Below are 15181 nucleotides of genomic sequence, written 5' to 3'. Positions count from 1 at the left end.
ATACGTTAAAAAAACTGTACATTTTGTTGCAAGATACTTTTTTTAGGCAGGAGTGGAAAGTGCTATTTGACTTCATTGGAATGTTTGCAGTGTTTTTCTCTGTTTAACTGGTATTCAAACTAGGGTATTAGCATATTAAATCAAATGTAATTCTGCAACAACAAAAAAAAGGTAAAAAAAGAAATTTAACCCCTTTGGAAAAGAACAAGGAGAAGCAGGCTTCAACGCATACTTTTGAGTGTTATTTAATACCTGTTAAAATGTTTAAAAACTAAAGCATTCAAATGCTTGGTTCTCTTCTTCCACAACGGTAGAGATGATCTGTTCATATCAATGTACAGCACAGTTAACAAGCATAAGTATTTGTTATTCATGATACAAATTATTCAGTCGTTTGCTCAGAGACATCCAGGTTTCAACTGAGCATTGACAACAATATTTCTTAAATTCCCACCCCAAAAAAAACCTGATTTAAAAACAAGGAAGTGTACTGTTCCTTTAAGATCCCAGCAGATTTTTAAACCGCATGGGGAATATGTTGAACATCCTCTTCCACTGATGTCACAACCGTGTTATGATTTAACTCGCTGGCGATCCTCTCGCCCGGTTACAACCTCCAACACGTGACGCAAATGTCCACAGTTATGGGTTGTTTTGTTTCCCTTGAAAACAAAGCAATGCTGTACTTGCAAGGTCACATGAAAGTTTTGTTTTTTAAGAAAGAAAGCTATGCATGGTAACAAAATATTAATCGTTAAAATAACTTAAAATGTCGGAATGAAAACTTCAGGACAGTATCATGAACTAGTTTTCTATAGCAACACACTCTCACGAAGGAAAAAACATCTAAATTAGTCCTGTGTAAAATATTTACAGTTAAATGTAAAGCTCCTTCTCTTCATCTCTTAATGCAACAAATCTTCTGTTCAGTAACTGCAAAACGTTTCATACAAACCTAAATGTGAAGTCATTTTTTTTCGCCTCATGGCACACCCCTTTCACCTGGCATCCACATGGATCTTCACTGATGTCCCACAGGGTTTTGTAAAAATCACCCAAGAGGGACTAACAATCCAGCTATACCCTTCAAAAAGGACACTCACGATAAATTAACTAGCTCTAAAATGAAATGTTGCACTGGGTCATTTAAATAGCTTCCAATGTGGAAATAAAAGACATGGCAGGATGCAGTTTGGAGCGCGACACGCAACGCCGAAAGGTGCCGTGTGCACGAGTACTTGGACTGTTTTGTCTTGGCTGTGTACTTCCAGTACTCTGGCGTTTGAATGAAACACAACTTCGCTGGTCTCAGTTTTAAGGGCGTTTACGTCCACATCCATGTAGAAATTTAAACCTTTCGTTATCAGCACTCCCAAAAGGTAAAAGGAGCTAAAACTTGGATAGAACAACGTGGATGTGAACGTGCCCAAAACGTCATTTAAAATCCAGTGTGCTGTCCAACGCACATTATTGCGAGGTGAAAATGCTACAACTAGCTGTCCTGCTTCATTATACAGTACGTAAACCCCGGATAGGATGTCGATGCCAGGGAGCTATGCTATTCTTGTTATCCGTTGGCTCCACTGTGTGCCAGTCAATAAATCATTCATAATATCAAATAGTTCTACAAAAGTCCCACGTAAGTAAATAATTTCCTATGCCACAGTATTTTTCTGAGATATATATATATGTATAAAAAAATATGAAAAAACTAATCAGTTTACCCTTTTGAGTTTTCCCAATCAAAACAGCTCATAGCATATGGAACTGACAGAGAGTTGGTCTATAAACTGATGTTGGGGTTGGTATTCCTCCGACTTTCACAATCAAGGAGGAATTTTTGCTAATGCTAAAAATGCTCAAGTCAGTCCATTTCACTGTAGTGTCAGGAGGAGGAACGGTTGGCGGGGGTCCAAAGTCTTCTGAGAAAAACGTTTGCAGTCGGACTAGTCCTGGCGCTCCTAATTCCATGTATATTCCTGAGTTACATCCGTGCATAGTAGTGGCAACGACGACGATGATGAGTGTGTGAGTAATCACAGAAATGGCTTGCGCTCACACCCACACAGTCCCTTTCAGACAAATAGCTCATTGTTCATTGTTCCAGACAGCCTTGCTAGTAGTTGAGGAGGCGCTCCCGTTCTGTACCAGCGTTACGCTTGTTAGCAGCAAACACTTTTGCTTTGTTCACTGAGGGACCTGGAGGAAAAAAATAAATCAGAACATGTTAAGATTGTATCTAAAAAAAAAAAAAAATGTAATCTGTCGTAGAATCTTGTGCACTCTGAGTCCAATCCTTTAAAAGTGTGACGTTACTGACCGATATAACTGAGCAACACAGGGAGGAAGATGAGGCCGTGCGAGGCCCCCAGCAGCACGATGGCCAAGTACATCCTGAAGTAGAAGACCTGGAAGATCTGCGACTTGGAAAGAGCCAGGATGAGGATTCCTCCGAACTTTGTTAATGTGATCCCACTGAATACCTGCGAACATTAACCAGTGTCATTAAATGTCATATAATGATGATGATATAAATTAGTATTAACGGACAGAGAACTAAATTATTTTAGAACTGATTTTTTGTCAAAACATGTTTTCAGTGAAAACACTGAATGTAAATGAGGTTCTCTCTCACAAATATTACTTTTTTACTTTATTTTGCCCTACAAGCTTGTTCAAACTTTTTTTTTTTTAAAACTAAAAGCTCCTGATTTAAGTTGAAAAAGCTTCCTATAGTAAAATTGGTGAGAAATGAAGCCAGACTTACAGAGCTGCCCATGTGAGCCAGGGCCTCCTCAGCCCGCTCCACTCGGTTCTTCTTCACACTGATGGAAAAAGCTCGCACAATGTGACTGCAGAACTCCACCGAGATACCACAGCACTGCAACAGAGGATAGGACACACATCAGAGATAAAGGCTTGAATGATTTACTGCCTTTAAATGTTTATTTCATAGGAGAGATGAAGGGCAAGTTGTTCACAGAGAGACTGTTGGTGGTGACAGCTCGGGACACAGATGTATGTCAGCAACACGCTGAGCCAGACGGCTTGTAAACAAGCCACAAGTTTAAAAAAGGTACAATCTGTGTGCAAACATATCCATATTTAAAAACTGAAAAAAGACTCTTTTAACATATTCCTTCATATATCTATAAGTTCTTATGATCAAAATGCCTAATGCTGCTGAACAGAGTTGTAATTTAGAAGTGAACGAATTGTTCCTATTGAAAATTTAATTGTCCATTGCACTGAAAGAAAGTAAAGAGAGACAAAGTTGAACCACAAAGTAGCTTCGAAAAATCAAATGAACAATTATTATTACAACTGACAATTTGGTCAATAACGTCGGCCAAATAATAATCTCTTCTTCTTAGAGCAGGTACGACTGTGTCAAAACCTGATAGAAATAATGTCTAGAACTACAAAAACTACAAAAACTAATGCCGTAAAAAGCTCATTGTCCATGTGTGTTCTCTAAAGTCATTGTTGCTTTACTTAAAAAAGTATGTCGTTTGTTACTGTACGTGGGATAATGTTCAGGTGTTTCATGTTGCTTCTCACCATGACCAGGTTCACGAGGGATATCGCATTGAGGCTGATGTTCCACAGCCACATGACGCCAAACATGTTGACCAGGATCATGGCGATGGTGAGGCTGACCTGCACAGCGGCCCACAGCTCGAAGCCCAACAACACTGTCGACACTACAAATATGGCCGCCAGCGACGCGCCCAGGTTCATAGCTGTGTCATGGGCGATGGTGAGGTACTGCTCGTAAAACACATAGAAGATGCTGTAAAAAAAAAAAAAAAAGGGGAAAATATAATTTAATTAATAGCACAAAGAACTGATGGATGAAAGATAATGTATTTTTATTAGTAGTATTCAATCTATCTACAGAACTATCCTGTCATGCACTGCAATAGAGACTTGTACGTCAACTTATTCTAAAATGAAATAGTCACAGCAATTCTAATTGTGTGTCGACCTCAGTATCTGAAGTTGTAATCTACAAGACATAAAGATACATTCAGGGACTCAAGGTCAAACATCCGCTATATTGCCATTCATAATATTTTCTTTGCTGTGTGCTTATCTGTGACCGACCTAACCACCCCTCCTCCAATGGCCTTGAAATACTTGTAGTTCAGGTTTTTGCTTGAAAACAACCAAAACCTGATCTACAAGTATTTCACCATAGAGCACTGATACAGGATGACCCCAGTGGCAGAGGGAGAAACTGAAAACAATCATTTCGGTCGCAATAAATATAATGTAACGTATACTGTGAAACAAGCAAAGAGAGCCCTGCATGTAGAAAAACAGGACTTACCTATAGGCAAACACCTTGTGGTCCATGGACTGAGTGATGTTATCAGCCAGAATTCGAGCCATTTTTAAAGCTTCTATGTAATCTGGGGATTCTTTCAGGATGGTGTGGTACGTCATGAAGTATGTGGCTCCGACCCCGGCGTCTTTGGGATACAGTTCGACTGCTGAGGCGTAGGCTGCATGGCCGCTGGAGGAGCATGAACGCATTGCGAGAGAGATAAATGAGGGGGAAATTTGCCAATCACAATAAAAAGTGGCAAAACATGTAATGAGACACTCTTAAAAACATTAAAAAACACAGAAGTTAAAATGAAAGCGTTCAACGACAGGTCCTGTGTCTTCAATACAAATACAGAGAAAATGTTTTCAGCAGAGCTATATAGTTACCCTTTTCCACACTTGATGTTTGGATTGTCTGAAAGAAACATGGGTAGAAACTGCATGAAGTCTTCTCCTTCTGGCCTCTGCTTTCCACTGGGAGTCATCGGCCGACAGTGTACACAGGAGGGATTCACCACTGGGAAGACACATCAGGAATTCATAAATCCCACAGGATTGGAGAAATATACAAATTTGTTCCGAGACAAAGCCATGAACTAAAGAAATTACCTCAAAAGTTGCACAACAAGGTTTTGTCACTAACTAAAAAATCAATGAAGAATAAACACTGTGAACACGGTGAGTCTAAAAAGCAACAGAACAGGTGTAAACAACGCTTGTTTTTTAAATTTATACTGACTATGACTTTATTACATTTCGGTAATTTACGTTTCCTTTCTGAAACTGCGTGCAGGTAAATATATTCCATGTGTGGCCAAGGACTTTTACTGGTGGCTTCCCAGTTCCTCAAATATATTACCTCTTGATGACTCGCAGAATACTTTTTAACCGCATGCAATTCATTTTAATAACCAGAGAACTAATAATAAAAGAATGGCGTTAATTTGCTGGTGTATATAAAGATACCAATCTTTTCCTTTTTGAAAACTTGAATAGGTTTGCGAGTCATTCAATAAGTTTAAATATTACAATACCTCAGTTTTAGTTTGAAATACAATGCATATTACTTTCACAATAATTACACTACGGCCGTGGATTATGTCCTTTAAACAATATGTTTTTTACTTCCTTTTGTGAAAAACCGCCTGACAGCAGCTTGTGATAACGGGGCAATGTGACGTGGGTTCAAAGTATGTTGACATAAGATAAAAATGTACCAGAGGCATTGCAGAAATCCCCACTGGTGTTGTAGTATCGACAGCAGGAGGACTGCGGCTTCACCCAGTCGAAGTAGTCATCAAGCCAAGAGGACGGAGTGAAAGCCATGGTCGTGCTGGGAGTCAAAGGAAAAGTGAAGTTGAAAAAAACAAAAAAAAAACAGAAAGTAGATCGAGCCGACGTTTTGTCCTTGTGTGACTTTCGCCGAATCTGAACTCACACGTTTCTTAGGTTGTGGTGCCTAACCATCATATCCAATCAAATGTATGCTGCATGTTCAATGTAATTGGAATTTTAAAAAAAATCAAAAAAGGGTTTAAGTCACTTCCTGCAACCCTTTTTTGCGTCATCTTCAATGAGATAAAAGGAATATCAATGAGTCCTTAACCTAATGAACTAGCACTTCTGCACTTCTGGTTGCCTCGTCTCAAAGTCAATGAGTTTGTTGATTGGGTTTTTGGTTAGATGCCTGAAGTAAAGTCTCTGGTTTACATAAGATGAAGAGATTTTAACATAAAGTATGACAGTAGATAACCTAATAATGATAGTGTGATGGTTTGTGCAGATTAACTTGCAGAACGAGTAAGTATCATAAATGTTTGTCTGTCATAGAATTTATTTTCTGCAATAATCCAAAATCTATGGAGAGAACCAGTGCAACGTTAACTTCTAAGGGTCATCCTGCAGCACAAATAATTGGTTGCTGTATGTCTTGTGCAAGTAAACGATCGGTGATGTAACTCCTTCGCAGACTTACTAGTTGCTGATGAGTGAGGCGCTGTAGACCTGCTGTACCAGAGAGTTGTTGTTGCAGCCGACTCCTCCGCACACGGCGTTCTGGCCCTCTGGACTGCTGTAGTTAAGACCTTCCTCCACCACAAAGTACACTGGAGCGCCGGTGTGAAGATACATGCTCAGGTTCTTAAAGTAGTCCAGCACGTACGAGTCCTAGATAAAGAGACGGATCATCAAAATAGATCTCCATGAGAACAGAAATGCTAACCAATGCACATTGTTGTACCGGGAAGACTTGCAAGAATGCAATGTTGTGGAATATTTGGTGATTGGCTGATGCAGTGAGATGATAAAATGACGTGAGCCCTAAAACAGTCACAAAATAAACTGCACTGCCGATAAGTGCTACAACAAATAGTATTACCATTCTACTTTGCCCCCATCTATTAAAAGAGTTAAGTACAAGCAATCCATAAACAGGGTTATGATCGAAAATGCAAGGACATACATCAGGCATGGAGAGTTTCTGGTCCAGTCCAATCTCCACTTTATTCACCACAGAAACACTGAAGGAGAGAATTCCCACAAAAACTGCCACCTGAACAAAGGGAGATGAAAAAAAATGTTTTTGAGAAAAAAAATGCCTTCAATATATTCTACTATGACAAATAGGACAACTAAATTAACACGTTTACTGGCATGACTTGCAAAGTGTGAGGTTCTTACTATGATTGGTCGCACCCACTCCTTGAGGATGAATGGGGCAAAGATTTTCTTGAAAAAACGGAAGAGGAAACTGTCCGACTTTCCTTCCTGGCCTTCCGACAGCTTCACACAGCAAAGGATGTCGAGTCGATTCCCCTTTTTTTAACACAACAGACAACGCAGCATTTGATAATTGTAACCAGTGTGGAGTTTGAATCGTGTGTTGAATCTTGTTGAACCTGTCACCGAGGAGGTTCTCGCTACAAATAATCCCTTTACTGGCAAACATTCAACTTTTCAAAATCACATTTGTACAACGTTAAAGGTGGGCCTGTTAAATCTCCAGGAAATCCTGTAAAGTTCCCAATCTGCCATCTTCAAGCCCTTCAGCATTATCATTTATGTCCGTCTCACCTCCTGTCTTCGGGCGTCCAAGCCGAGCAAGCTGACAAAGCAACTGATCTGCAACAGGAAATCAATGAAAACGGCCAATCCAGCAAACAGAGAGAATGTCCTCACTGCAGGCATGTTGGACAGGGCTCCTGCAGGGGAAAGGTCAACAGTTTGATCAGGTAACTATGAGACTGTGTCAATCCTGTACATACATACATACATACATACATACATACATACATACATACATACATACATACATACATACATACAAAAATATCTTTCTCTTGAAGGTCGCATATCATCACTAAGAATACATATGTTGCACTATCATTTGACATCGTCTGTGTACTCATAGGGTCTATTAAATAGGTGATGTATTTTACCGAGAAAAAAGGCGACCGTCTCCGAGAAGGAGGAGAGAAACATGCTTGGGGCTACGTCTCCAAGGATACGACCAATCTGCTGGTGAAGTTCCTCCTGCGGCATCCGCTCATCTCTCTGTTCAGAAATACAAATGGAAAAACATTTTTAGGAGAGTTTACCAGATTTTATTGGCAGCATGCGCAAAAAAAAGGTCTGATTTATTTTATATAGGGAGGCATACAAAACAAGCACAGTTCTCATGAAATATATGACAAAATAGTTCACTTTAAGTAAATAAACACACACATTAAACCGTGAGACAAATCAATTGGTTGATTTATAAAACTTTTAAGGATTTGGGTTGCGAAGGTTACCTGATATGTCTGCACTATGATAAAGATGTTGTCCACCCCAACAGCCAGCACCAGGAAAGGAATGACCTCGATCACAATGAGGGTGAGGGGAACGCCACCATAGCTGAAGATCCCGAGTGAGGAGGACACCGAGCTGAGCACGATCAGGATGCCCGCAATACCCAGAGAGATCTTAGAGTCCACCTGTATGGGCAAAAGGACATGTCAGCCATGGAAAAGATAAGCCATGTTCTTCCCTTTAGCTCCTCCCTTTTACGCCCGGGTTGCAGGAAGTCGTCCAGCAAGTTTCACCAGTTTTGTTGAAGTTTGCCGAACTCTTACGTCACAGACAAAGAAGCGTTACACTGCGTAACGTGTAAACCATTTAAGATATGGATTATGGTGACGGATACTTAACCATAAAAAAAAGGATGACACATTGAATACTTTTCTTACCATCAATCTCCTGAAGCTGTTGATGTGACCCAGAGCCAGGGAGATGTAGATGAACATAATGGCATAGCTGATCACGATGGTACTGATGTCACTGTTGCTCTCTCTGTTTATTTCATCTTCAATACTCCTCTCAGCACTAAAGGCAATCGTCAGGTTGGGATTTTTAAAGTTCTTCATAAACTTGATGAATCTGAAATGCAAAAAACAACAACACACAATTCAAGCAAAGACACCATTAATGTTGATTTCTGCGAGCCACAAGATCTCTTTATTCAGGAACAGATAAGATGTCTCACTCTTTCTCCCATGCCAGAGCTTTGTTCACCCTGACGGAGTCGTTCAGGTAGTTGTTGATTGGGAAAGTGATCACCAGAGCAGTGGCATTGTTGTAGTTGGTTTCTGTAAGGAAGACACATTCACTGTAAATGTTTCGTAAACAATAGTCATGGAACCACACCTTCAATTACGTGGCAGAACGATCTGGTCCTACTTTAAGTTAATGCATCTTAAGTTATGCATGAATCAGCATGCTGTGAGGAACTCATGGCAGCTATGGGCGGGATTTAGGTGTGTGTGATGCAACCATACAGAGCAACAACAACTCCTCAGGAGGTTATCATTGTTTCTTCTTTGACAGAAGAACCAAGAAAGGCACTCCTGACGGCCCTTTCCTTCCCCACTTCCTGACCCCCTGATTCTTACTCCCTCGCTTGGACCACACCTATCTCCGAACGCGACTTTCATTTTGATCCCAACTCTACACCTGTATAGTTTTATGATGTATCTTCACGGGTTAGGACAAAGTACTCAACTGCTTCTCCAGTAGTTCCCACTGTAACAGGACCAACATTTTCTCATTCTTGATTTTTTCCATATTATAATTTCAAGCATGTCACTTGTAACCTGACTCAGTGACCAAAAGGGCAAAATATTTTTTTTTTGCAATTTACAAATCTTCATAGAGTTTGCAAAGTGATTAGGTAACTAATGTAAATTCTTCCCTGCCCTCAAAAGGTGTAACTCCAGCTCACCATCGTAACCCCCGAGGGCCAGCCAAGGGAAGATGGGGCCCCCGTAGGTGCCTAAACAGGGGTCGTGGAGGAGAGTGGTGTCGTTGAGGGATGCTGGCGCACTGTGGAAGAAAAGACCAACACAGTTAATAGCCTGAAAAATAACAGCCATTATTAGATTAGCCACAGGTTTTTGCCATTACTTGACGTAATAGTAGTGCAGTTAAGAATAACGGATGAAGAATCACTGCGTGAAAACAAATGAGGAAGTCGGCTTGTGCTTTTTTAAGACACACACACACAACAGTTCTCACAAAGTGCAGATGCCAGTGAATGGAAAAAACACATTTTCAAGAGCAGCAGGTGTTCGATTGCGACATAGACGTTTTGACCTTTTCACTTTACCGTTTTCAAAACCTGCAATACATTTATGCCGGCAATTAAGGCAAACAACAGACAGAAATCACTAAATGAAGCAGCAAACCTCACCTGACACAGTAGAGGAAGTGGCTGTGATAGTCAGCATAAACATAGAAATCATCTCCTATAACATGGTCCAGCACAGCATGGCTGTTTTGGAAGTAGTTGAGGACACTCAAGATGGTACAGTTGGTATTGTAAGGAGCCAGTGGAGCCAAGCAGATGTCCTTCAAGGTGACACTTTGGCTCTCGTATGTCGCAATAAGGCCTTCGATGGCAAGCTGAAGATCCAGCACCTGGTTGGTTATTGATGGAAAAAATGAAAGTAGAAAAGGAAAAAAAGAGAACCAATCAACCACTGTTTTCAGAAAAGCAGCTGCTCTTCACATGCACAGTTTCTATTTTATCTGGTGACAGAAACAACACTTCCTTTGACAAAACTCACAGTGACTCCAATGTCAAAATATTGCTATTGATCCAGCTTCCATATTGACTTCTCCCACTAACCCACCTGGTGCAGGATGTCTTTGCTCAGGATGGCTCCAAATGGGACATCTGATCCTCCAAAGTAGGGTGAGTAAATAGAAGTTTCATTGAGTGGAGAGGTTATAATGAGCTGTGCGGTTCTAAAAAAGGGTCCGAAGTGGCTGTCAAAGTAGTTTTTCTCTTGCCGAGCCTGGCTAGTGGGAGAAGACCACAGCTCGACAGGGTCGGTGGTGATGCGCATGTAGACCAGGCCCCCGGAGGAGGCACCCACCAGTATCAGGCTGCCCAGTACAACCAGAGCGGGATGCCGCACACAGAAGGAACCCCAGGAACTGAAGAGGATCCGCAGAGCATTCTCGAAGCGTTCACCCAGTATTTCACAGCATGATGCGTTTACTTTAGAGGTGAAAAGGGGTAGGCGTTAGCTCACGTCACGCAACAATAATACAACAATGTACATGCATTACAGCTAAAGAGATATTAAATTAGTGGCACAACAAACTGATTACCGAAAGAGAGGACTAACGCTTTGACTTGTTTCATGCATTACAATACCTTGGTCAGGATTATCGCTATTGAGAGACAGCGGGTTATTGCTGTCCAATATAGGGCCATACTCAGACATGATGGTCCTCTTCCTGTAGGCACAAAAAACCATGCAAGCCAATTTGTGTCATCTTCTGAAGCAAGCATCGGAATCAATATGTTTGTTTTAAGTGGATCTACCTGTAACACCAAGCTCCCAGTACAGCTCCAATAAAGATGAGCAAGAAGGCTGTGTAAGAGATCCACATGATGACAGTCATGGCATCGATGCCAAAGATTGTCCAGGGAGGGGGAAGAGGGGGAGGCACAGGCTTGGGGCCACAGGCCTTTGTGCAGTCCTGACAGGAGCAAGAACCTGAACCGTCCTCCAGGCCCTCTGTACAGGCATACGTCTTGTTGTTCATGGGAGTGTAACCAGCCACCGGGACGTCTAGTGCAAAGACACAGCAGAACGGTATGGTGAAATAATAACACAGGTAAATGTTGGTTTAAAGTGCATGAAAAGAAATCAATGAGGAGATTTTTCTGCAACATGACCTTAAAAAATGATTTACCTGAGAATGTGGGAATAATAGGAAAAGGAGTCTGTCCATTGTTAATATTGAACATATACTGGATCCAGTTGGTAGCATTGCAGTCCTTTGCATCCTTTCCACACAGCAGTGATAAGGCCTTCACGTTACTGGATGGTGCCTGGACGTCCTGACAGGCATTATACATAGCTGAAAAAAGAAGAAGAAAAAAACCCTGATTAGTTCAGTTGGACTGCCAATCGCCTAATTTATTTAATAAAAACACAGTTATGACTCTAAGTCATCCACAAAAGCACACGATTGAGAGCATGACATCATGTTAAAGTAGGAAACTAGTGACGTTTCCTCTGCAGGCGTGACATAGCATGAAAATGATGAGAACTATGCTGTTTTTCCTAAATCAACATCTGGCTGTGAACTCACCATTGGAAAATGTCTGTCCAATATAGTACTCCACTTCTACGACATTGGTCCCATTGAACTTGGTGGCATTCATGAACTGACTCTGGTGAGGGCTGCATGTCAGCTCACAGAAGAGGCTCATCAGGTTGAAGAAACAGGCAGGACACCTGCACACAGAAAAAAACAAAAGCGGACATTGTATAACTTAATAAAATATGTCAAAGTTTACAACAGTTGCATGAAAAAAACAAGGCAATAACAAATGCTGTAAGTAAATAAAATCTGCAAAGATAAGAAAAGCTGTCAACCTTATAAAATCATAGTCATTTGACCAGTGAGCAAGTTGCTCGCATGTTTAAACAACAACTTTTGAGACGAACAAGTTTGGACAGATTCAGAAGGGCTAATACTCCTATTATTTTTGTTCAGAAATGCATAATGCCGTTCAAAGCATGTCATCTACTGCAGTGCATACCGAGACAGAAACTGAAGTGGCAGCTGGAGGCTCCCTTTGAGGGTGTTCAACTGGTTAACGTCACAGCAGAGGAGTCGGTCTCCATAGTCGTATCCAGGACAAAGCTCCTGCAAGTAACCACAAAAGGGATGGCGTCACTTTAATACACGCTGGTAGAATTTTTCCACAGTGCAAAGAAAGAAAAAAAAAATAACTTCAGAAAAGCAGAAGTATATCACACAGGATTGATCAGATGTCAGCACAAACAGGACAAAAATATCAAGATGCTACTCCATGTACCGTGAGAAGGTCATAACCCTTAGATTCTAGCGGGCGGGGAGGACCAGTATAGTTGCAGTTGTACTTTTTTCCAGTCACCTTCATGGACTCCCCACACTCACCATACCACACACAGTGCTGTGCATCAACCTGACAGAAAGACACGAAAAAGACAGTGATCACATGTTCAATGTACTGAAACAAAGACATTTGATTTATGTAAAACATTGGTCTGCATTCAATACATTTATTTTTTTTGCAGTCTGTTAAGAAGCTTTTTACTGAGAGAAGCCCACTTCTATTTTTTTCTGATGAGGTCACATGGGCAAGGTCTGGACAAAGAATGTAAGACAGATAGCTCATATAAAGTTCCTCTACAGGTCCACCAGGAGCATGTGACTTAATTTGGGCTGCTCAAAAGGACTTGACTATTCTGATCTGATGGAAACGCTGTCCCTTGTTACTTTGAGGTTGAACGTTTTTAAACCTCGAGTCATGCCTGTTTCTAGTATCTCGTGCTTTGCACGTCTGAAAATACAAATTTCACTTCTGCAATTTGTTTTTCTTAGGGCCTTGCATTTAAAGAGCTAGCCTTGTAAGGATCCGTTTAGTCACACCGTGCACGATCATCTTGCCTAACCCGACATTAAACGTCATGCACGAAGGCCAGAGAAAGGAGAACTGTGGTCAGATTTCTAAGGCAACATATCAACACTCAGTGACTGTTGTTATGGCTCCGAACAAGTTCAATTTGAGCACTTGAAACATTAAATTGAATGTAATATAATAGAGAAAATACAATAACATTCTATTTAATAATTTAATGTTTTCACATTTGTACAATGTAAAGCTTCTGCAGTTTAAGTTGTCTGTTATCTGTTTATTCAGCATCAGAGCGCTCACATGTCCTGTGTTAGGAGGGGAAGTTAATTCACTTACTCTACAAACTGTTGTATGAGTACTTTCAGTGTTACACTCTGTCCTAGTGACTTGTGGGTTTGAGTTCAAGGGCAGCTTTTGCAATATTGCTTCAGTTGGGAGCTGTAGACTTAACCAGTCCTCAATATACAGTGTAACAACTATTCGTCCAAAGTCAACTTGCAAAACTCAGAACTAGTTGTGAGATACTTGTTTATATCGTAAGAACCAGAAGTTGTGTGCAAAACGGTCATAAATGTAACAGAAACCTGATGTACGACCCTCAAAACCCCTCTACAGGAATGTGTGTGGGCCAGTTCCTTTACACTTCTTCCCGCTTATCCACTGCATTCTCAAAACCCTCAGTATTTGTCCGCTTATACCACATCCGTGCTATTTTTTCCCATAATGCTGAGAAAACCTCACTGTGATGAACCCTAATGAATCATTGTATTCCAAACGATATAATGTTTAACATAGTTTTGGAGTTGGATTGACCTATGTACCTCTTCAATGGAAATTCAAACAATGCAGTCAAAGGAGCAGCGAGAGATAAGCAAGTGAGTAGCACCAACATCCGATTAAATCTCTAAAAAGTTTGACTGGTGTGATCAATACCATCAAGAGGCACCTCAAAGATTGGATTGTCTTGTCTCGAGTAGTGTCAAAATAACGTTACTTACTATTACTATTATGTGTTATTACTATATTATTATCCTTTAAATGTATAAAAAAATAAAATAAAAAGCATAGACAGGCAAGTTTTCTATGTTTTGTCTCAATGACTACATTATCTAAACAATTTATAATAAATCATATAATAAACAAAGACGCAATGCATCCTCAACCAGTGGTCGTCACATTATGTTCCCGAGCTGCGGATGATGAAGTTGAGTAACATGCTCGCGCTGCACATTTTTCATTCCACTTTTGTGAGCCGTTTGAACATAAAAACATGGCTTGGAGTGATCACATTGATCAACATTGACTGGAACATGTTTACCTGAGCTTTATCTAAATACCTAAGCTAGTTGAAACAGGCTGGTGCTATTTTTTTCCTCAATGTGCCAAAACATGACAGCACGAAACTCTGGAAAGTCAAAGCTAATCTGTCTTCACTAGTTTTGGTTCGCGCGAATGAGGCTGGTGCAGTCAAACAGTCATGCTATTGTTATTATTATGTTTGAGCTCCAGTTAACGCTATTACTGCCCCGGGTAGAAATAAAATTTAAAAAAAACAGAAAGCTTTAAAACAGCTGAACTAACCGGGAGGGGTAGTTTCGCTAGCGACCCTTCAGATAAACAGCAGACTAGCAACAGCAGACCGAGCTGAGTCATGTTTTAGTCACGAGAACACGGGCGTTAGTTGACACTCACCCATCGAAAATGTCCCTCTGATAGGAGTATAATGAAGAAAAGTGGACATAAAAGGTTTTTCCCTGGTAGGACCCCCATCCCTCTGCCTGCAAACGACCGAATAGTACTGTCTGTTCACCTAAAGTTTCGCATATCTTGTTGATGGTTTCTTCTTCGTTGCATTATTTGTTTTGGGCGGAGACAAACTGCCGCCTCAGT

At 40.7% G+C, this 15181-nt stretch overlaps 1 protein-coding gene across 1 annotated transcript; it reads right to left on the bottom strand.

Moving 5' to 3' along the window:
• Positions 1–229: 229 nt before the first annotated feature.
• npc1 (Niemann-Pick disease, type C1) lies at positions 230–15129 on the bottom strand. The gene is made up of 25 exons (XM_068571083.1): positions 14984–15129; positions 12710–12838; positions 12431–12537; positions 11977–12122; positions 11575–11742; positions 11201–11450; positions 11030–11112; positions 10500–10870; positions 10058–10284; positions 9590–9690; positions 8855–8957; positions 8559–8748; positions 8124–8306; positions 7770–7884; positions 7405–7532; positions 7012–7146; positions 6794–6883; positions 6308–6498; positions 5550–5665; positions 4720–4849; positions 4334–4519; positions 3562–3793; positions 2768–2881; positions 2321–2483; positions 230–2199 (listed from the first exon to the last, which is right to left on the bottom strand). The coding sequence occupies exons 1-25, from the start codon at positions 15059–15061 to the stop codon at positions 2117–2119; spliced, it is 3819 nt and encodes a 1272-aa protein (XP_068427184.1). The 5' UTR covers positions 15062–15129; the 3' UTR covers positions 230–2116.
• Positions 15130–15181: the final 52 nt, after the last annotated feature.

Source organism: Clinocottus analis, unplaced genomic scaffold, assembly GCF_023055335.1.
Source record: "Clinocottus analis isolate CAN_PGR_092001 unplaced genomic scaffold, fCliAna1.0.p SCAF_11, whole genome shotgun sequence".
Classification (NCBI taxonomy): domain Eukaryota; kingdom Metazoa; phylum Chordata; class Actinopteri; order Perciformes; family Cottidae; genus Clinocottus; species Clinocottus analis.
Note: the sequence above shows the minus strand (reverse complement) of the source record. Positions and strands in the feature narration are given on the sequence as shown.

Coding starts and splice junctions, on each gene's coding strand:
- npc1 (XM_068571083.1), bottom strand. CDS start 15,061: ATGGGGGTCCTACCAGGGAAAAACCTTTTATGTCCACTTTTCTTCATT. Junction 11,743..11,976: donor TGGACAGACATTTTCCAATG/GTGAGTTCACAG, acceptor TTCTTTTTTCAG/CTATGTATAATGCCTGTCAG. Junction 6,884..7,011: donor AGTGGGTGCGACCAATCATA/GTAAGAACCTCA, acceptor CCCTTTGTTCAG/GTGGCAGTTTTTGTGGGAAT.